Genomic DNA, 24,205 nt, shown 5'->3' on the forward strand with positions numbered 1-24,205 from the left:
ACGTATATTGTTACCCCCTTATTCATAAAAAAGTTACTGAACGGATTAACTATTGAACTGTTCTGTCCCTCTCTGACAGAGAACAATTTATTCTTTGACAGAGAGTGACAAAACAGTTCAATAGCTAATCCGTCCAATAACTTTTTTATGAATAAGGGGTTAGTCTGTATGTATGTGATCCTCTTGGCTAAATATTCCTAAATACCTACCTCGGGGTGCAAGACGCGCACTATAAGACATGGTAAAACTATTGTGTCATAAACATATCAGTGAAATGAAAAGATAACACATAATTTTCAACTTTTTTAATAGGGATAACTTATATAATATGCAAGGGGCAATCCCAAGGATTTCTCTCTAGTGATAAAAGGATAAACCCATTCATAAATGGAGAATCACATTTTATCACCCGCTCAATAAATACAGTCAACAGTAAGCATAATCTTAAACAATTTTAATTTGTAAATGATATTTACTCATTTTACAACTCTGATTATTAAAACTGACAAAGGTTCAAAACTAAAAAGTACGTCTATTACAAGACTCGAACGAGTTCGGTACCGATGTGATGTGCGGTGCGTGGTGACGTCACACGTATTATAAAACTGTGTCCATGTGGCACTGTGGGGGCGCCGCGGGCCGCTAGCGGGCGCGCGGGGGGGGCGGCGGGCGGCGGCGGCGGCGCGGCGGCTCCTAGGACGAGGAGCCGGCGCCGAACATGGCGGCGCTGAAGGCGTGCGCGGGGCCGGCGGCGGCGGCGGGCCCGGCGGCGGCGCCCACGCCCGCGCCCGCGCCCCGCGGCTTGGGCATGGGCGGCTGCAGGTACTCGTGCCGCGCCAGCCCGAACACGTCGATGCGCTCCTCCTTGCGGTACGCCAGGCACGCGCGGATGAAGCTCTGCAAAATAACGCACATCACATTACAATATTATTCTCAATTTATAAATATTCCACTCTGATCGAATATCCCTGGCAATAAGGATAAGTTTCGAAAGAGTATGATTAAACATAAACAAAAGAAGAATAATCTCTCTTACATAGTTATGAATATTTGAGTCACACACAGTCATCTCTTTTCACTACGCATACAAGTGGCACCCCGTGTGGCGTGTACTATAAATATCACAAAACCTGTTGAGCTAGAGGCTAGAACCTACATAATATATAAGTAGTCTGACACAGTTAATTAGTACCTACCTATACCTAATGATAATCATAGAGAAAGTCAGGTTTGTGAAACTCGTGAAAGTTGTCCCCGCTGTCCGATAGAAAAGTGTGTCCATATGGAAAAGCCTTACCTTGCGTGTATGGATGGTAAAATACTAAATTACTACTCACATATAAATCGAAATAATTATACCAATATCTAGAACCCAAGAAACTTTTTCCTGTTTTGAGATAGGTATATATTTAATTACCTATTAGTTAACATCTGTTTCAGTTAAATTACACTTTCAGACTCATAAACAATAGATTTTAACGAGTACATTAAACCACGGGTCTGTTTTTTGAAATCAACAATAACAACAATTATCCAACACCAAGAAACAAGACACAGATAGACCCAAAGACAAACCAAACATACCTTAGCCTCATTGCTGACGGTGGGCTTGTTAGCGAACTGCACCTCCGTGGCCTTCAGGATAGTGTTCTCCTCCAGTATAGTGGCCTGGCTCTGGTTGTGGCCGAAGGGCTTCTTGCCGTACAGGCACTGGTAGAAGATAACGCCCACGCTCCACACGTCCACCTTGCTGCTGATCTTTGGCGGGTTCTTGCCGACCACGAAGCACTCGGGGGGTAGGTACCTGAGGGAAAGATTGAGGAGTTAGTTTGAGATGTGGATAGTGTGTTTGTTGATAAATAAAATGTCTAAGAAGCTGAATGTTTTGTATTTAGCGTGATTATTGCGGCATTCAATTGAGGGTAGGATATCTTATAGGATGTGCTAAGAGCATTATTAAAAGTAAAGTCTAGTTTAAATCTCTCTCTCCAAAAGAGAAGCCATGGAATACTTCAGCAAAACAAAACGTAATAAATACAGAGAGGGCGGCTCCATTTACCCACTCACCAATAAGTGCCAGCGCCCTGGCTGGTGAGATCCATCCCATGATCTGGGTTATAATTCTCCTCGTCCATGACCTTCGAGAGGCCGAAGTCCGTGATCTTGATCTCGCCGCAGACGTTGCCCTCGGTTAGCAAGATGTTGCCCGGCTTCAGGTCGTAGTGGATGACCGGCGGCTTGATCTCGTTCAGGTACTTGAGGGCCGACACCACCTGCATCACGATGGAACGCGCCTCGCGCTCCGGGATCGTCTTGTGCTGGAATTGGGATGGTTTGAGGATTAATATAAGGACACTATGGGAGTTTTTGATTCGTGCGTAATTTGTGTTTGTGTGCAATTTAGGGTGTATTGCATTTTAGACTATGATCGTTCATTGAACATTCTTTTGCAACCATCGTATACGAGAACTGAGTTATTGGTGACTCAGATTTTATAATATTGCACACAATTAATTTCCTAACTATTGTTATACACCGTAATCTATGTTGCAATTGCTTTCTATAGTTGATAAAAGTATTTATAATAACAGTTGCGAAACTGCCTTATCGGGCGATCAAATAATAAAAATACGTTTCCGTATGTGAATTGCTCATGTATGTTTATCTACACCGCACAGTGCAACCGGAAACCATCTTAAATATGTTACATTGCATAACATAATTTGTATGCATCTATGACTGCTGTAGCTTTACACTATGAACATTAATCATATATCACTATCATCATAGGGAGTATAGATAATAATGAAATATTCATCGCCCTCTGAATGACTGAAGACCTACTTTTATGTAGAAGGCCTAGACAGAGCATTCCTTGGGAGATGAATATGGTGTTTATAGCCTGATCACTACGATGAACATATCAACAGTAGCGTTTATAGGTTGATGACGACGGCGCAGAGTATTATTTATGTCCATAAACTTGTACGCTCTCAACTCTAGCCAGTAGTGGCTGTAAAAAAACATAACCCATGCCTGCTTGAGATAGCTCAGGCAAACGCCTGCAAACGAATATATTCCTCACCTGTTTCAAATAGAAGTCGAGGTCGTGCCCGTTGCAGTACTCGAGCACGGTGCAGAAGGAGTTGCCGTCGATCTCGAACACGTCGTAGAGCTTCACGATGCGCGGGTGGTCCAGCGCCTTGTGGATGTTGTACTCCCGGAGCGCGTGTCTGGGTATTAGTGGAATTGGTTTTAGTGAGTGTTTTTGGGAGGAGATTTTGTGTTACATCATCGTTTAGGAAGGAGTTTGAGTCCAACAAAGCTAAGTTTGAAAAGTGAAACGATAGATAGGGATGTTGGTGCCCAGTGCCCCTGATTTGGGATAATAAGATCGATGAGGATGCCTGAAGGTTGATTCCCTAAATCCAATAATTTCTGTAACCTGTATACATTGAAGATAATTAATAACAGAATAAGCTAAATAAATCACACTCTAGAAAGAAATCGTTCATTTGGACCCGAATCTTGTGGAATATAAATCAGGCTATTTATATTTCAACCCAAATAGCATTAGACAAAAGGTCAAACTAAGGCATTATAGTGACTCTTCATTTTGACCATGAACCAATAGATACATGCCTACGTGAGATCAACTCTTGTCAGTATTTCATATTGTCTATTTCCTATCTATGTGGTTGTCTGGAAGAGATTACTTTTAGTAATAAGGCCGCCGATTGTACTGCTTCTTTTCTATGTTTGTGAAACTGTTTCTTTTTGTGTGCAATAAAGAGTATTTTATCTTTATCTTATTGGTTGAAGTCATACATTAGTCTGACTTTTTGTCGAATTCTATTCGAATGAAACTATAGTAAAGCAAACATCAAAACTCACTTGATATAATTGGCCTTCTTATCCTCCTTCCAGTCCTTGTTGAGCTGGTGCACCTTGCAGGCGGTGTAGCGCTGCTCGCGCAGGTCGAACGCCTTGTGCACCTCGCTGAAGCCGCCCTTGCCCAGCAGCATCAAAAGTAGGTACCTGCGGCAATGGCGCGAGTTGAAGACGGGTATGGGGGAAATGGGGTGGATGGTAGAGCTGGATGGCTGTCAAATGAGTAGAAGGGTTATTAGTTTTGATTTACGATTTGAAGGGTGCAAGGACTCCTACTCGAGAGATAAACCTGTTGTTTATACATTTAGGTACGCATACACGCTAATTTGACTAAGTAATCTTTCTTTTTCCATAATGACAATTCATTATTAAAATATTGTATATTTATCAAGTCTGAGGACCATAAAAATTGATAAATAGTAAAACTAGCTAACATTGATTGGAATAAGTAAGCAAGAATAGAAGTATGTAATGGAATTTATAAGTATCTGGCTAACCAACAGAAACAAGGCGTGTATAAGCCGCATTATGAGAAAACCAAGCTATATTTAGCCCGACAACCATACACAGATACATATTGATACCTTCGCGGCGCTCACGGCGACAGCACCGGCATATTAAACAAACCCTTGGTCTAATTGTTTATCGCTTGGAGATAAAGCATGTGGAGACAATAAAGTGACCTCACGGAAAATTTGCGTTACTAAAACTTGTTTACATTGAGCGGGCAGATAAGAGGTGCATTGCTGACTCACCGCCGCATCAGGTTCAAGGATTCACCAAGTATGGTATTCGCCAATTAGGAAGTTGGTGACCATTTATTTTTATCTGCTGATTTGTCCTTTGCATCTTTTATTTAATTTAAAGTCAACAGCTGCTTTATTGGTTTTATTTTAAAGTAATTTAATGAGAGTTGAGACTCTTTGTATAGCATTGCGTTTTATCGTCAATACAAACGAACAGAGAATGCAATAATGTAAATGGCATTCGTACTTTACAACGTAGATTCACATGTTTTACCTAATATGGGCATTTTATTGTAGGGAGATTATCTCTCGCTACGATTAACGACTTTATTATTTACAACCGAATCCTGCTGCTGCCTCAGCGAAGATGTCACAGCGTACCGTCATACTTACAGCTTGGCTGACCATATAGACCTTGAGTGATGTACTGAAGGTCGACATATACTGCACTTATGCCCAAAAAGCCAGACTTTATACATCCGGCAGTTCTGCTATAGCGTTATTTCTGAATGTAGCTGTCTAATCTGATTGCGAATTATTATCAAGAAGTCAGAGGTCCTGTCAGAATGCAAAACATGCGAAATAACACACCCATCCTGACAACGGGCCAGGGTATTGAGACTTCTCGTAATGATACTGACCGGTCGGAAAGCACCGGTTATTAGTATTGCTATTGTTACAGACAAACACTCAAGAAGGAACATCCTGACTAAGGTCAAGGCACAATGTACTAACCGGTCAGACAGCACGGGGTGCGCGGAGAAGCGGCTCTGGTCCTCGTTGTGGATGCGCTTCAGCTCGCGGATGTGCAGGTTGCGCTCGCGCTCCAGCTTCTCCATCTCCAGCTGCAGGTCCGCGTCCTCCTTCTTCAGCGCGCTCTGTCGGAGCTGTGGAGGGAAGAGGGTGAGTTGTGAGAAAGAGCCGCAATGAGATACAAATTGTAAGTTATGAGATAGAGCCCAATGAGAGACAAATTGTAAGTTATGAGATAGAGTTGCAATGGTAGAAACACGGTAAGTTACGAGAAATAGTGGAATGGTTCATTAGCACCCGTTTACTGATAGATATCAGCGTGATGGCCGCTGCCTTACATTATACAGTAATCGCAAAGCTGATCTGATCGATTCTGACAAAACATCAACACCTTGCGATAAGCTAATTTGTTGAAAAGTGGATTGCTGCACCATTTTTTCGGTCATTTCCAATAAACTTATAGTTACGTAATTTAATTAACCTCAGCCCTGGTATTGTCAAATGATATGATCTCGAAGGCCGAAATCAGACAACAACAAACTGCAAACACAGCAAAAATCCAAACCCACCTTGAGTATCTCATCAGCCTCATAATACTCCTGCCACGTCATGCTCGGCAGCGGGTCCGGCTTGAGGAAGGTGGGGGGCTCGGTGCCGTTGTGCAGCGGCTGCGCGCCGGGGGTGGTGGGGGTCGCGGGGGCCGCGGGGGCCGCCACCGAGGCGCTGTTGGCCCGCTTGCCGCGCCCCCCGCCGCCCTCGTTGTTGGAAGGCCGCTTCTTGAAGAGCAGCTTCTTCTGCCTGTCTATTTCTTCTTTTTCCGCCGTGATCTCTTCTTGCCGCCTGTGGAGTGAGGTTGGGGTTTAGGTGGATGTTGCTTTTATTGTCAGTTTTTTTTTTCATATGAAATGACAGTAAAGCAAGATTCAGGTTTTCTTCGGCCATCAGACATGCCTAATATGACTAGTACCTACCTAATATGTATGCTATAAAAAAGTTTTAGTATAAATAATGCGAATTATGGAAATTGGTGATTGCGGGTTGTATAATGACTTTATTAAATTTATTAGTACGTATAACAATCAATGGGGCGTAACTGACAGGCATTGAATAAAATTGTGCAGGCAAGTTTTTTATCCTCTGAGCATGAATTTCAAAAGATTATTGGAGCAATGAATGCACAGTAAATTATTGTTGCGAATACATAGATACACTGAGGGACAGTTCACCAGAAAATGAGAGGAAAATTGCATATTTTAGCTCTTCTACTCCAGGAAATCATGGGGTCTCGGACAGATTCGCGCTTAGGTAGCTGATATGTTAATGGTATCAGTATCTAACACTTTATCCGTTCACACGTTCTTTCTACAAACCCTATGCACAATATACAATCATATATTCAGTGTTGTAAAATACAGTTATAGAGCAACCCTGACTTGGTAAGCTCCTGTTATATATATATATATATATATATATCCATCAGTCCAGTAAATTTATGTAAGTACCTACTATCCATTTTTAATTATGATATTTCACTAGCCCAGCTCTAAAGGTCCAAGGCACACAGCCGGCGGGGCAGCATCGTACATACAAAATTATTTATTTAGAACAGCGGACGGCACAGTGTTGCATCGCTGGCCATCCCGCTTCACCGTCATCATCAGTCTATAGCAGTCCACTGCTGGACGTAGGCCTCTCCCAAAGCCCGCCACTGGATGCGATCTATAGCTTTCCGCTTCAAAGGCAATAATTTGCTGAACTACTGGGAAAACAAGCACACAACGCTGACCTGGTTAGCTCCTGGAAGGCGTATCCGTCGGTCCAGTTCTCCTGGAACGTGGCGCCGACGCGCTGCGTCACGAACTGGCCGAGCCGCAGCCGGTTCTGCATGCAGCGCTGCCGGGCCTCCTTCTTCTCTATGGTGCTCTTCTCGTTCAGCAGCTTCTTCACCACGTCTATGCACTTGTTGATGTGCGACTTGTGCTGCTCTATTACCTGTTGGCGGTGTTTGTGGTCAGCTTGATGTACGTGTTTCTTACAAAGTTATATTACTTGTATTATTTAGGGATATTTTTTAAATACTCAGATAAATATGTTATCTGAGAAATAAAATTGTTGCTGTCACTGTCTCATACAAAGATTCAGTCGCGACAGCATCAACATTATTCCTCAGATAACTTTTATCTGACAATTGAAAAATCAGCCCTTAGATACATAGGTAGTGCTACATCAGCTCCAAAAACGTCATGAACTATGCAGGTATTGTTTATAAAATTTTATTTTAAATGCTTATCTTATTTTTTCAAGACTAAATATTACCAAAACATGCTTGAAATGTTCGATTCTTTTTTTAAATATATCTCGGTGTCTTTAATAAAGTTAAAATTAACTTTCACATGTATTTTTAAAAATGGGTTGAATGTGTATGGTGTAAAATATAGAAGGTAAAACAAACCTTGCTTTGCGCTTGCACTTGATGTTTCAGTTCTTCATTATTCCTTGTTAATTCATCTATTCTATTATTTCTTATTTCTAGGTCTGAAGACGCTTGAGTTTCTAACTCTTGTATCCTCTGACATGTCAGTTCTGTTTGAACCTGAAAAACAAATAAGTATACAAAGATTAGATACAAGTCCTTTGTATAAAAATACAGTTTCCTATATACGGGAAAATGACACAAGTGAGTCGGTTATCTCCCCTGTTGTAGTTTCAATACTTGAAACTTTTTCCTCATTATTGCGCAGGTCATGGATTTTAAGTTTAGTACCTTGTGTACCAGTATAACATGGTTCTATAGATGGCAGGGGTCCTAAAATCTACCGTAAGATGAAACTATCACTTTCTGTTTGTTTGATGGACACTTTGACATGTGGTCAGTGTATGTGGCGCTAAGAAATCTTTATTCTCTGACAGATCGATCAATGATTGTATAAACGCGTCTGTAGAATAGATTTAGTAAAGACATCTAAACGAATACAATCATGAACAAATAGACAAATAACGACCGCGAAAAAAGAGAAAGCGCACCGAACACAATGGTTGGTCGAAGATAGTGGGAGACTAACTCAGTAATGTCGCTAAGTCATTATTTGTATACCTATAACAATTTCACATTGTAAATAAATTATGCAGTTCAAAGATGAACCAAATATTTAAAATGTTATGAGGAAGGTAAATTATTTTAACTTTGAATCATTCCCTTCATAATTAACTAAAATAAAGAGTCGTTATATTTATAATGGGCAGGTGCAATATATGGTTCTTTTAAAATAATTGGAGCGACTCTTGCGATGCAGCCCGTCACTTTGTGCGCGATCCATTATGCCACACATTGTTTTCGACAAATCTTCACAATCTAGTCAGTTGCTTGCACACAACCTATTGTAGTACCTAAGTTTAGGCTGTCTCGTGTATATATTATGATTGTATTGATGATGAATGTACCTGTTTAACAGAAGAGTGTGGTCGCTGCTGCATGGAGGAACGTAAGAAGTCGGCCCCCGCCGGCGGTAGCGACGACGGTGACGGTGGGTACTGGAATATTTACACATAAACAATATTATTGCTTTGTTATATCTAGATCGTACAGCACAAGAGCTAGGCTGGACAGAAGCCAGGGTGGTTGTTGAGTACAGGCCCTTTGTACCACTAGGGCACTATAAGTTAATAACACCTAGATTCTGGATAAAACGGATAAATTCATTGCAACAAATGAATGCGACAATTTGGGTCGACAACCTATTAGCACATTCTTAGCTTCACAGATAATCTTGCGGATTCGAGATTATTGCTATCACAGTCGTATTTATTAACATCATAACTGATAGCATTTCACACACTCTGCTGCACATGTTATGATTATAATTTATCTTTAGAATAGAAATTCTTACAGAAACGAGACTATATCAAACATGAGTCTGATCCAAAACAGTAATTTGAATATTCTATCTGCTATTTGTCTTCTTCCAGTCTGTATGATACATAACTATAAAGCAGAGTTAATATAAGAAGCGATATTGGAAGTAGATAGTCTGATCATCAGGAGTCATCATGATCTCTCCAGACCATGTTCGGTCAACGTATATAACTGCGAGCTTCTCTCGTTTGCTCTCTGATGGCTATTGCAGCCAAACTTATTTGAGAATGTGCGACCGCATTCGCGGCAAGTCAGCATTGCTCCGACAACATTGTATTGTATGGCGCTCGGTGGTCTAGCTAGACAACTCGTCGTGCTTTGGCGTTCACAGCATTTGACACTCATCAATCTGTTTTATCTGAAAGCAAGTAAACTTCTCTCAACTCACCATTGGATAGTTGGCGCCTTGCGGCGACGGAGACTTGGCCCCTGCGAGCCGCACGGGGCTGGAGCCGGGGTGCTTGGAGAAGTACTCCCGGATGTTCTTGTCTGAGGAGTTGTGGCGCTGCTTGCCGCCGCCCCCTCCCCCGCCGCCGACGCCTTCTTCACCTGGAGCAGGTGACAGATAGCATGATTATTGAATTGTACTTAGTTTTTATATTATCAATGCCTAGTTGCAGAAGGACCTTTAAGCTAATGTTAGCATTGAAACAATGTCTGCCTCTTTCTGCTTATATACTGTCATAGCAAGGCAGCAATATAACTAAATTAAATTATAGTTCCTTTCTGCAACTTAGCATAAGTGTCTTGTTTTTGTAAGTATGCTGCTCGGCAAATGCTTCACTCTTTCTAGTTGTATAAGATACAGAGCCAACAGCTGTTGACTTATTCTTTGAGAGTTGGTGACAAACACTAAAGCTGGAGCAGGGCTTATCACAATTGTGAAAGGATCAGCGAAACAAGTCAATTAGTTCATGCTCACTAATTATTTTACTTGGAGATGTCACTCTCCACAACATAGGATCACTGTGCTGAACCTTCTGCATAGCAAATGTTGAACCCTAAGAACTACTACTGAATTTTTGTAACTGGGCTAATCTCAAAGTTGCAGTAATGTAGATAATGTTACAGGGCCAATTCAAATTTATTTTTTGACTAGATTTATAAAGAAAAAGGGCCTAAATAATAAGTGTTGATAATATTAATAAACTAAAGCAAAAATAATTGAACTAACCTTTCCGTTTCCTTTTCCTTTCAGGCATTGCTATGGTGGGTGTGGCCCCACTAGGGGGCACCAGGGCTCCCCCGGGAGCGATGGTGGAGCCTCGCATGGCACCAGACTTCTCCGGAGTCAGGGTGTCCACTTCTTTATCACTGTGTGACGACCCTACAACAGTAACAGCCACCATTAGCCTGGCTATAAAATTTTAAAACACCAAATTTAAAATAGCCACTACACAAATATGTGAAACTTTTTTACAGGCCATCTTAAAGTGGAAGGCAAGGTGTCTTGTTAAGTTCACAAAAGCACTTAATTATTAAGCCTAATTGTTATGCTTTGCACCAAAAACTATGACACAATTATTCTATTCAAAGAAATGCTTTTGTTTTCATAACAATGAATACCTTTTCTGGTTTATACCTGAGCATGGCACATTCACTTAACTGTATTAAATAACACAACAATGAGAGTAGGTAGTGGCGAACTCACTTTGAGACAAGGAGCTGAGCAGGCCTACGCGGTGTATTATCTGTCCGCTCTTACTGTCGTGCATGGTCGCATAGAGTCCTCCACAGTAAAGTCGCCACTTTCACACAACCTATGCGGCATTATACTTAAACGTGTGACGTCACAATCCTTCCTGAGATCACAGTACATAACAAATCCACAGGATTAAGTAGGTTCTCGCGAGATGCGGGGTCAGTAACCACCGCGCGACCCGGCAGAGTTTAGTAAACACTTGTGGCACTAAACACATCACAATACTTCACTGCACAGTCAGCACTAAATCACCATTTACCTGTGCTCATATTGGAGTCTTGGCTGTGAACTGGCTGCCCCGTGTTGACAGTAGTTTGTGGTGCCATCTGAATTTGTGACCCAGCTGACATCTGTAAAGAAAGATGGCGTCTTTACATATGATTCGTTCACTTTTACTTAATTTCACTCACAACAACACTGTTTCTCGACGCGAGATATCTTAAACTCACTTATCACATGGTATAATAAGTGTTTATCAATAAAAATTACAATGTATTTTGACTAGTTTGTTATAAATAACCTCAACAACAGTTTGACAAGTAGTCGTAAAACGCTTCGCGACAATCCGACCAATCCGAGCAACCAACGGAACGGACGGACACGCATCCGCGGGGGAGGGGCAGGCGCGGGGGGCGGGGAACCGCACGAACTTCGCTTCGAATGTATTACCGAGTAATAATAATACCGGCAGGCGCCATTTTACAAGGATATCAAGGCCAGAAATATTTATGTACGTAAGTAATCAGAAAAATAGTCTATTTAAGATTAATTTGTAAATAATAGGTATTGATCCAGCTATGTAACGGCAGAAAATGACCGCCTCATTCAAGACAAGCCGATTAGAGGTCAACAGCCTGACGCACAATCGCTTTGTGTCGATCACTTTTGCTATTTATTAATGCAATTAGTTGCTTAGCCCGTAGATTATTAGATAACCTACCTAGGAGAACACAAAATTCATCATAAACGCGCGCATTACCATTTTCGTCGACAGATTGTTTTATAACATTGCACTTAGCATGGAGGAGCGAGAAGCCAATGCCTGGTAACCGCGTAGTAGCAAGTAAGTAATCGTATAAAATTGAGCGATTCACAGCGATAATGCCGAGGTGGAGGTGGCGGAGAGGCGCGGGGGCGCGGGGCGGGGGGGAGCCACCGACCTGCGGCGGACGAGAACGTGATACCGGCGCGGCGCTCGTGCCCCACAACAAACTGCTTAGTGAACGTGTTACGTAGGCGACTCTCCGCCGCGATATGCCTATCTACCCACTTCCACATATGTACACTCCACTACCTGCCTCCATGTACGAGTGTTCGACCGACCCGGACAGACATATTCACATACATGCCCAACGTGCAATGAGCTGAGGAGCTTGTGTAAGCAAAGCGAGACTACACTGAATAATTTATATTCAATTCTGGCTACCAGTGATATCAAAGATGTTAGAAGTAAAGGCTCATTTTAGATTGAGTCCCTTGTATAACCCTTCTTCTACTTGTTAAGTTTGTGGCAATGGCAACATGCCTCTCCTAACATCAAGCAGGGTAGCTATAGTTAGCTTTAAGTACAGTTTAAATCCCCTCTTCTCGTCCCTCTTTTACATTTCTTCGCGCATTCCTTCATTCTCGCAAGCTTGCACAATCCGGTTTTGTCAGCAAAGAGCAGAATTCGATCCACGCTGTGCACTTTTCATTTATATTTCTCAAGTGGCCGAATGATTCTAAATTTTGATTTGCAGAAATGCATGTTGCAGAGCATCAACAGTGACTGACACAACCATGATAGGTATATTTTATTTGTTTTTATGTGTTTCAAGGCAAATTGTAACTCACAGGATTGATTGAGAAGTTGTTCCGATAAACTCAGCTTATCTTGTTTTCATTATTTATTATAAATATGGTAATGTCAGCTGTGACCTGGGTGTTGCTACGTTCGGCTCTCCCCGGAGTGCCTCTTTCCCTCAGCTAAAGCAGACAACGCCCAATAACAATGTTCAAAAGTACACATTACATATTCAAAGTAAGGTTTGCACAGAGATAGGGGCTTAGATTAGGCAATCAATAAATAGCCAAGAGATAAGGAACATTTAAGTGAACCATCACGTGATAAAAACATTATTATACAGAGCAAACAAAGGCTCTCTGAAGCTATTGTAGTTGTACATATAGATGTGACAAACAAAGTCGTTTTGTTACTACTACCAATCATACACATCGCAACAACAATAGTTTACAGATTTATAAAAGCAACTCAAGTGTAGCTTCGCATTTACAAATCAACAATTTAATTATTTGCCTGCGCAGCGCTTATTGTCGCGTCTATTTTTAGCGCACCTTACTTCAGACGAATGGAAAGTTAGCGAGGTGGCAACCTACGAATGTAATGCCTAGATCGAGCACACATACAAGGTCTCACACCACACGCCCGTCGTCGATAGGACTTCAATATTGTTTAACATTTGTGATAAAAATACTTCCAAGAATTTCAAGACGGATAAAAACTTGTTTGAAGCCGTTTTGTTTCTCCCCGTTTGAAGCAGGAGCGAGGTCAGAGGGGCCCAAGAGGGCGTCCGGAGGGAGGCACATGATAGCATGTCGTCCCCTACCGTCTCAAAGCAGGCCAATGCCAGCCGGGCGCTAACAACATCGCGGTTATTGATCACATCCCTACCTACCTACCGCCACCGCCTGGCCGACCACCAGATTTGTCTCTTACGCAAAAATACTAAATTATGCATAAGAGACAAAAGTTTTAAAGCTTAATTCCATTATGAAATTCTGAGCCCTCTAGTTACACCAAGACGGAACATATTTGGGAGATAATGTTTCCAACAATTGTGGTGTGCCAGATTGCATATATGGAGAAGTAAGCGTTATTAATCAAGTTCCTACACATACATATCGGAAAGGCTAGGTTAATACATCGACATAAAATACCTACGTGTATACTACGCCACTCCCGAGGAAACTGCGTCTCGATGTAATAGACAATCAATACTCAGTCACATCTCTGTCCCACATTTATTGTGGCAGCGCAGTTCCGCAAACGCCCGAATCCCGAAATCCCCTCTTCCGGTGCGCCGTGCAACGGTGTGCTGTTTAACCCAATTTTCTAGTGCGAGGGTGCAGGGCCCGGGGACAGGGGGCGGGCTCGGCGCAACTTCGGCCGCAAGTGTGCAGCAGGCGCCACGGGATTCCAACTCGAGCCTGCAATATTGATTATTTCAAGTCCGACGACGAGCGACCGCCGAACTCGGTGGAAGCTAGCTGCAATGCGTGGATGCGTGCGTTTATGCCCGTTTCATTTGTTTTATCATTGTTCTTGAGGATAATTTCTAAGTACTTAAAGATCCAATTCATCATTCAACCTCTATATTTAATTGTCAAATGAGATTGAATTAATTTTATTTTAAAAATCTACTCCGATATTATCTGAGTCAATGCTCCAACTCTGTCGGTATATGACATCATGACGGAGCAATGATGAGTGACTAATAAACGATTTTAAGGTTCGCAGGTAGATGCCATAATAAAACGTTGTGGCTAAAGAGGTGATCGGTTTGGTGAGTATCTGTATAGCTATCCGTATAACATAGTGCACGAATTGGCAACCAAGCAATGCCAACTTTCAAACCGTAGATAGTTAGTTCAAGTTAGAAAATGTATTTTTTGCAACATGCCACCAACAGTCCTATAGATAAATAAGACCTTTGTCGACTCAACTTTTCTTATCCAATACAGAATTAAAATCACACAAAAATGAAACAAAACTTCACCGAAGACCGGAAAAAACTATCAACAGCTTCTCCATTCATAATCTCAATCTCATAATAATACACAAGATACGAAAATAAATAAATTAGGGGAGCTGTTAATAAGTAAAAAGTGGCTGAAGTATTTATTTATGCGGCATGGCATGGTATATGCGGAGGGAGAGTGTGGCGGTGGCGGCGCAGTGGGTCAGGCAAGGCGGCGCGGCGGCCGGCGGGGCGGGCGGAGTGGCGGACCTTGCAATGTCGCGGCGGCGGGCGGTGTGCGTGACGCTCAGCTGATAGCTGCCACCGCCGCCGCCGCCGGCCCGTTCATTGCCTTCGCGGCAGCGCTGCACGGCGGACGTATGCTCCCGCTCCACAACTACGACTACGCTTCGCTACCGATCACGGCGGCATCCCACATTGGAACGTGATGCAGATGAAGTGAATTGTTTTTTATTTGTGTGTGCGACCGTGCGTTGTAGATTTCATTACGTTGAGTGCGGTGACGACCGGTGCTAAAGATCGGCTTGTGTAAAAATAACTGCGGAACCGGGCGGCTAAACGGTGGAATGAGGTTTGACGGCACAATGTAGGCGAGGCGGAGCGGGTCGATGTGTTTCATGTTATACCTATTTCCCTTTGCGCTGAATGTTCTGAGTGAACAAGAATGCTGTGTCCGTTCCGTGCTGTGAGCACTGTGCTTCTCTTTCACTCGGTGCAAAGTTGAAAGTGTAGTGCGCATCGAGGTTATAAAAGTGGCAGATGGCAATAGGTTCATCGGCTCGGTTCAAAACCATTCAAGGCCGTTGTTAATACTTTTAAGTCACCAAAATTACGATGAAAAAAGTATTAATAAACTTTATAAGATATTCTACCTGGATTTAATATAATGAATGCGTTCGCTCTGGCGGTAATCATCAATGTCCACTGTTTGCCATTTAAATTCTTAAAACTATTACGACGTTGTAAGAGACTATAGATATCAGAAGTAGAAAAAAAATCAGATTAAGGAAGTTCAGAGCAACGGGGCCCCTGGGGCACGGTCACTGACCCCGCGGCCCCGAGTTATATACTAGAGGCCCGCTTACTATCTATCTAGGGACCATGTTTTATATTAACTTAAAGCAATTGAAGAGACTAACTTGCTGATAAAGCGGATTCAAAATTTTGAACATGCAAATCACTATTGAATTACCTGTAAGTAACTAGCATGAAACATTAAATTCGATAAACGAAAAAATATCAATGTGTTACAAGCTGAGTGGAGTAGAGGTAGAAGTTGAGACACGGACGAAGTTATTTGTAACGAGCTATTTATAGGGTGTGTTTACATTGGGCGCCAGCGATTGGTAGAGCAATAGTGGCATGGCATCGATGTTATACATGGGTAAAATGTACATGATTAATCTTTTATTAAATGTTAAATAGAAACGTAGATTTGTGTCTACATAATGCTTCCTTTATTGATAAAGCTCGGTACAATAATGGAAAATGTAACGGTATCACGTATCGGATTGCCGCAAACCTCACGCTCGGCTCTGTTATCGGAATCAAAATGGCAAAAAATGGAGCTATACGGCATCGCAACTGGCTTGTTATTGACACACATTAGCATAAGATAACTCACCGTTTTGCATGAGGAGGCCCGCTGGGTTTCAACAAATATCTCCCCTGCGCTCACCTGGAAAGTGCGATCAATACTCTAGAATCTTGAGCCACTATACAACTCGAAACAAATTATCTAGGTTATGTTGGTGGTACCCATGAATAAAGTCGGCAATATACATCCCAATTTAACCTAGTCCGACTGTTAAATAGGAATAATCATTTTTGGTCAGTCATACTATGTGTTAACAAATTATATTATTATAATAGCAAATCGCGTGTTCTAAATAGTACCTAAGTATGTAAATCTATCTATTAAAGCTATTTATATACCGCCGCCATCTTGTATCAAATGTCGAAATGACAGTTTCGCAGTCGACGCCCAGACTATTGAATCGATTAGGTACTGAACTGAGTGACCGGCCTGCAGTAAAACGCTCGGCTCGGGCTCGGTTCCCACTAGGCACTAGCGGCCTAACGCCTCACATGAAAGGTCGACTTCTTTGCCGACAACATGCCAGTACGAGCAGACTAAATAAACCCCAGTTTTGTAAAGTAATTGCGGTAAGTTACTCACTTTTATCAGGCCGGTGAGCAACAAGAAGGACATGAGCGATAACGTAGATCATTTGAATTACAAATAAGAAAACAAAACAACGTACAGAACTGATGCCCTGGCGCGGCGAAGTGACGCGTCATACGGATGATAGAGGGGGCCGCGGTGCGGAGGGAAGTGTGCAGGCGACACACATATAATGGAATTACATATCTACTTCATAACTTGCTCAAGCGAGATCGCGACAATATAAATAAGCATGTGCAAAGGCAGCACAGACGCGCGCTTTGCGTGGCTACTTGGCTGAACGAAAACAGCTATCGCTTGTATCAGAGGGGCAACAGGCAGGTGGGTACACGGACGTGAAGTGGAGAGCGCCCATATTATCTTCATGTCACGTGACTCAGATACATTAAAACAACAAAAGTTGAAATCTAAGAATTACAACCACTCAGTTTCACATTTAAATGAGGTCATGATTAAATACATACTTCTGCTCTGATGAAAGAATTTATTTTAATAAATCTAGTAATTAATTACATCATGTCGTAGAAAACATGGTATTAATTGTCGATATCATTACACTAATATTGTAATGTGATAATGTACAAAGGGAATATGAGAAGAACCAATTAAATAGGTTAAGATTGGAACCTAATACCCATTCACACACAGGAGTTCTCTAGCATTAAAGTTATTGTTTATTATTAGCAAAGCGTTATATCGGTGTAGCGGCCATTTTCTTTTGTACACGTAGCGTGAGGATCGTGCCTAGCGATGACGTATCAGTGATACATAAGTATACATAGAAACATCTACCGATAACTCGTACTGCGACTCGTAGCGGTCGCTGCACAGGAAACGCGAGAACAAAAGAATATTCGAAAACAAGATCGTTCCTTCAGACAGAGACCTTCTGTTTGGTATCTTTTGTGCAATGTTTTAGAATAGTACTAAATATAAATGCGAATATCAAATTATTCAACAAAATTCTATTTGTTTACATTACCTAAATATAAATTAATAACTTATGCGTCTGAAAGTTGTCGGTGATGGTATATTTTTGTTATGATTCCACCATTTGTGATATTGGAAACAAAAACCAACTCTAATGAGGTTCACATTATAATATGATAATCTCTAACAATTACGTCATCTAGATAAAACGGAAGTTCGATCAATAGATTTTCGCAAGTGCGTCGAATTAAAACAGTTAGAAGGTTAGTACTGTTTTTCGTCAAAGTCATAGTGCTAAGTTTAGCAGAAAATACTCCATTACAATTTACAATGATAGGCCTGATATTTGTACCTAGGTTGAGTAAAATGTATTTGGTGATATCCTGAACTTAAATCGAAAGTTAACAATACCTTAGCGCCCAGGAAGCGTGCCTCCAGAAGCTCCTGTTTGCGAGGGTCCAGCGCCGCCTGGAAGTGCTCCATCTTGACGCCAGCGCCTGTCCACACAATAACCTCAAATTAGAAGGAAATCCTAAGAAATCTGACGATTTCAGCCTATAAATCTTCCTTATACCCCTATCCGAAAGATAATTTTATAGACCTAGACTATGGCATCTTAGCACCGAATAAGATGGACCGAATTGAATGCATAATTTGGTAGGTAGGTTAGATAGGACCAGAAAGTTCTTAGTTTTTACTATTTTGTCAAAGTAGTTTCAGCCATTCGAGAGTTATGAGAAGTATGAGAACATGGTTTTTAATTTCTACCGGGGATTTTTACCTATAGCCTGTCGTGGTATAAACGTCAGTAGGTTGGTCATAAAACTGTGCAATAAGTATGTAGATGAATAACGTAAATCTACGTTTATGGATTGATTTTCTTATAACTTGTTGATAAATTTGATAAATTTAATACGCCGTATTAAAAAAAAAGATTTTAGAGAACTATTATAATTTTGTCGGTAATTGATTTTACAGATTCAGTGTAAAGAAGTCTGCCAGGTCTTGAGTCTTGACTACGCATGTCAATCTTTGCTTTGTGCGGACCTCTCTCCACAAAATATTTCAAGCACCCGCCTCCCTAAGAGGGGTAGGGTAGGATAACGAAGAGTTCCACTAAAAGGAGTGGAATCATGATATGCGGGAAAATTTAAGTAAAAACAGAGCAAAAGGGACACAGTTACTCAACATCAATTGTCGTTAGTGATCTAATAACATTATTACAGAAAAATAGTCTGCCTAGACAGAATTTCTATTTTTTTATGTTACATAATGGCCAGCCCGGTTTGTATAATTAGTAATTAATAATTTCATTGTTTATAAAAAAAAAACGGAATATAGAAATCAGTGTTAAATACTGTTAAATCTACCCGCGAGCAATTTTTGGAGTTGGGTTGAGTTATATATACCGTTTGGTAGCTGTGTACGTTGAATGTACATATCGATCGGCTCCAGGCACTCGCCATCGCCACTATGATCTCACTCACCTCCATCCTACACAAACCCCCTACACCCCCACACCCCTCTAAACATTATCTACCCTACCTACCTTGCCCTATTATAACGAATCTCTGACAGTGTCCAAAGCCCACGCTGATCTACATCTGTCATGGAAATATTATATTACGTAGGACGTACCCACTTAAAATTACCCATCAACACGTTAACACTGACACGATATTGGTCAGAAATAAACATGTTTAAATTCAGTATACTTATACTTAGTAATAATGTTTGTTATTTCTTTTACAAGGATTAAAAAATGCTACCGTATGACCGTAATTAATAAAAAATTCAATTTGAATGAGTTACCATGTTGCTTATACCTAGTCGTAATTTCATTTAAATACATACACACATGATACACATAACGATATAGAAGTTTCATAGGCATATCAGCTGTATCGAGATAACGATACGATTTTTCGCGAATTTCCAAATTCTGATTTCAGTTTCGGGCTTAGATATAACATGCTGCACATGTAGGTTTCGGCTTGGTATACCCTTTTTGCAACACCCTGTATAATATATATTATTTTAGTTAGACGAATACCTTCCTTTGCAATTAGGTACACGATTATGTGTACATACTTTATACCTGAATAATTACTTTTGAAAAGTATTACATAAATTATTTTATAAACAGTGGAACTGGGAATCAAAAGTAATCACAACTAACTTTTAGAATTCACCATTGCTTTGACCATATTCTTGATGTGATTACGTAAATACGGTTTTGCAGTCTCTCTCTTTTAATAACTCTTCAAACAGTATAGTTTATCATGTAAATCTATATACAAATACAAAGCATTCCCAAACCGGGATTGAATGCGAGCTCCCACATGAACTAAATGATGTAGAAGACGCGAATCAGCTGAGTGGCGCAAAACAACAACACGTACCCTTGCAACGGGAGTTGCGGCGGCCCCGCTCGCTTGGACGATCGCTCATCGTAAAAGCCTCCTTGAAATGCATCTTCCGAAACCACTCCACACCGCATCCACATTCACATTCACGTGTACCATCGGCCTGCCAAAACACAATCCAACAGCTGTCACCAACTTCACAAGAACCAATCTAATCAACTTGATAATGTCACCCGCCGCGATCTACTTTTTATAGTACATTTGCTAGTGTACGCCATTACGATTCGCATTTTCATATTTGAGGAAACAACGATTGTTGTCGAGTTATGGAAACATTCGGTAGGCGCGAACCGGCGATCGACCTCGGGCGCGGACTGGCGGGCGCGCGATGCGAACGGCCGTTGCCGCCGCCTCCGTCGCGAGACCGGACCTCGCGTCTCGACTCGGGGCGAGGATGCGGGAATCGGCTTCGGCGCAATACCCGTCACGAAAATAATAGGAACAGTGAGTGCACCTCAGAGGCGGAACGCGACGCGGTCGGTGCGAGCGAGACGCGGATAAACACCAGACTGTTTACTTACGGCGTTCGAGTGCGGGGGTCGGGGGAAGGGAGTGCGGCGGGCGAGGAGGTGAGGCGACCGCCTGCAATCCGCGCGCTGCAATTACTGGCTCTACATGGACTATTTCATCTTACTCCAAACTGAAAACTACTATTTTTGATACCATATGGGTTATAAAAATATTCATTTAATAAGGTCTCAATAAAATCGTTAATCGGCACGCGACGTTTGCTTTGCCACTTGCCTCCTCACCCAATGATGGCCGTGACCCCATTTTCATTTCAAATCTTGCGAACAAGTTTTTAACATCCATAAAACGTTCTTAAATTTCTTGTTTTATTTTCTTTGCTTACCACCATGCGATGCTGACGGTTAGACACTTAAGTATTGCGAACACAATGAAGTATAAAGACGACTGTGTAAGCTCTGGATATCAATAGATTAGGTTCGTGGTATGATGGGCAATTCTCATTGTATTTAAATGTGCCACGTATTGGTGTGAGCAATGATCAGATTCAATCGAGGCAGTGGTGACTGCATTCCTGCGTCCCTCCCCACGGGCCCTCACCTCCCCGTCCTTCCGGCGCTGGTCACGTGACGCACCGATTAGCCGCACGCCGCCGCCGCCGCCCGCCACTCCGCGACCGAAATAGAACGTACAACAAAATATAATCGCGTTCAACTGCAGTAAACTCTCACGCCTCCTCGACGATCGTTCGCTGGCGGTGTCATCACGTCATTACACCACGGGCCGACATGGCGCTGCAGTCGCTAGGCGGGCAGACGTAACTAAATCAATGATGATTTAGTTCTAAGCTAACCTGACGGAACAATGATTCTCCGCCATCTATCTACCTTTGTTGGAAATACTAATACTGTAACTCGCTTCTTTCCGGTCGATTATGTACTTTCTAATATTTCTTTAATTTTATATTACTCGATTGTTTTGGATGTTACACCCAATCATATCATAGGTATACCTACATAGAATTTATATTTGAGCATATTCTATAATGCCATTTTTTATATATTATTTAGACCAATAATATCTAAAACACCACTCTGCATACTTATAAACAGATATAGTAGAGCCCTAAAGAGCGGGGCGCGGATGCTGTTAATACATAGCGCAGTACGCATATAGTCCAACAGAAGTAAATAAGAGTGGAGTAGGTGAGTCTAATCTAAATAACGCGCTGAGGCGGAGGGCCTTATTGTATAGCGTAGCAGATGTAGGTAGATACATAGCTACCTATTGAGTAGACATATATGTAAAGGTTGGCTTATGTATATGAAACAAGCTGGGTCGATGGACGCGGAGCAACGCTACGACTGCCAACGAGACTAATGAAATCAGCATTTGGTTTTAAATCTTGCTGTAACTTTTGATTGCTAGACAAATATGCGGTCTATCTATACAGTTTGTAATCAATTAGCAGAAGCAGTATTAATAGCTGCGTTTTATTTTAATTTTATCCATATTATTTTTTAGTCCTAATTCATGAGCCCTATACGCTAAATGATGAGACAAAATTATATAGGTCAATGTGTTTCCAAAAACACGATTAGCTAAACATAGGATTGGAATGATGGAATGGCACGCACCCAAAGTGGGAAACCGGAGCAAAGAGCAATGCACCAGTGAACATAGAAAACTTAAAAAAATATAACTGATTACATTAAATATCCATTCAAAGCACACAATCTTGCCGTACGTAAAGAGGCTTAATAACTGGCTAACGTAGATTGTCGGGAATCACGCAGGGTTGCCGCAAATACCGACAAGAAAAAGACGACACGATCAATACAGGCTGCAAAATGTACACGTGATCGCGTCACTATATAACACCCTCTCACCCCTCGACCACACCCCGCAAACACCCTACACCTCCACCCAATGTCGACACTAAAGGATTTTTCTTTTCCCGTTCCACCCCCATTCGTTTGAAGTTCACTTTACCTACATATTACCATTCTATCACCAGCCTAACTAACCGTCACTAGCAAATCAAAATGGCTGGCAACAAAATTTTATGAGATCGTACAGGGCGTTAAAAGATCCAACATTTCAAATGATTCAATTCTTTAAAAAACAAAATAAAGGTCAGCGGCCACATTGCTATCAGTAGCCAAGTGGACATAACAAGGGCCGTGTGGAACCAGTTCCTGTGGGCGACGAGAGGCGGCGGCGTTTTTGTTGCGGAGTTTGCCGACTACTCGATCCTGCCCGCGCTGATTCAAGTTCATTTCTCATTGTTCTAATTTACTTGGCTTCCTAACTCGGTAAGAAGCCAGTAAGCAAATTAGAAACTGAAATTTTACTTTGAATCTTTACTCAAGCTAATAAATGCCCAATAAGTAGATCGGTAAAACAACTTCAGCAACTTTTAAAATTGAAAAAGACTAAATTATTAGAAAAAGTAACCATGAAATTGCACACTTAGTTATAGCTGAGGAGTTTACGAAACCAAACCTTTCAAAGGTATGAGTTTCCTCATTTCGTATTTTGTAAGATTATGCAGAAAAAACTCAAATTTAAAAGGTTACAAGCAGCAAGAGCAGAAGATTTAGTCGAAATGAAGCAGGGTGGAGGGGCGAGCAAAGATGCCGGGATCATTAGCATGACTCGTGAATAAGTGAGCGGGGGCGGGCGAGGCGCGAAGCACAACCACTCGCCGCAAAGGGTTGCGATTCCCGCCGGCACGTCCGGTCGATAGCATTCGTGAAAAATGCCGCAACCAACCAACTCGTTGACTACACCCGTTCTTGTCACGGCTATTAAATTACGTTAGCATTGCTCAGCAAACATGCTGGAATTACGGACAAAAATACGAGGAAGAATATGGATATAGCTCATTTGAATGATTTAGAGTATGATAGCAACTAAAAATGAATGCATCGGCGCGGCGGCATAAAGGGTATTAAATTCAGGAGACAAAGGAAAGTTTGATTTGAAACACATTAGAAAGCAAAGGTAGATACGAATTTCTTCTTCAGTAATCTTGAACAGTTAAAACTGTACGGAATTAAATGATCAGGTAAATATACGCCAATCACGAGCGACTTTCTATTGCCAAGTCAGTCAACCTCGCATAATTTCTGTGGAATACATCTAGTACTACTTTTCACTTGGTCGGTGGTAAATGAAAAAGTGGCGCATTCGCTCGTCAGAATTGGCGACGGTACTGATGCGATGCGCTGTGTTTGCAACGGATGCAGCGAAATGAACAGTTCGTTGACCTCCAGCAGGCCGGGTTTCACTCGTCGAGTAGGTAGCGCCCAGTTCTGCACAGCGTCAGCGCAACGTAATCCACAATGCGAATCAATTGCTTCATGTAGACGTGGCAACAGCGCCGCGGAGCGCCTAGCGGCCGCCGCCGGCGTGTCCTCCTTGCCAATTA

General features: G+C 41.8%; 1 protein-coding gene across 13 annotated transcripts in view; it reads right to left on the reverse strand.

The window, feature by feature from the left end:
- Positions 1-290: 290 nt before the first annotated feature.
- Positions 291-24,205, reverse strand: part of LOC105380482 (serine/threonine-protein kinase tousled-like 2) — a 28,463-nt gene continuing 4,548 nt past the window's right edge. Inside the window, exons 2-17 of one of the 13 annotated variants that reach the window (XM_038117673.2) lie at positions 20,281-20,407; positions 18,290-18,375; positions 16,388-16,441; positions 11,265-11,355; positions 10,478-10,630; positions 9,692-9,852; positions 8,832-8,921; positions 7,843-7,983; positions 7,177-7,382; positions 5,960-6,230; positions 5,373-5,524; positions 3,895-4,038; positions 3,086-3,233; positions 2,068-2,318; positions 1,585-1,804; positions 291-897 (exon numbers count right to left, since the gene is read on the reverse strand). In XM_038117673.2, the coding sequence (XP_037973601.1) occupies positions 694-897; positions 1,585-1,804; positions 2,068-2,318; positions 3,086-3,233; positions 3,895-4,038; positions 5,373-5,524; positions 5,960-6,230; positions 7,177-7,382; positions 7,843-7,983; positions 8,832-8,921; positions 9,692-9,852; positions 10,478-10,630; positions 11,265-11,355; positions 16,388-16,441; positions 18,290-18,375; positions 20,281-20,353 (2,445 nt within the window). In that variant the 5' untranslated portion in view covers positions 20,354-20,407 and the 3' untranslated portion in view covers positions 291-693. The other 12 variants (XM_038117676.2, XM_038117674.2, XM_038117679.2 and 9 more) reach the window with 12 other exon arrangements.

The sequence above is a fragment of the Plutella xylostella genome, chromosome 10, assembly GCF_932276165.1.
Source record: "Plutella xylostella chromosome 10, ilPluXylo3.1, whole genome shotgun sequence".
In the NCBI taxonomy this organism is placed as follows: domain Eukaryota; kingdom Metazoa; phylum Arthropoda; class Insecta; order Lepidoptera; family Plutellidae; genus Plutella; species Plutella xylostella.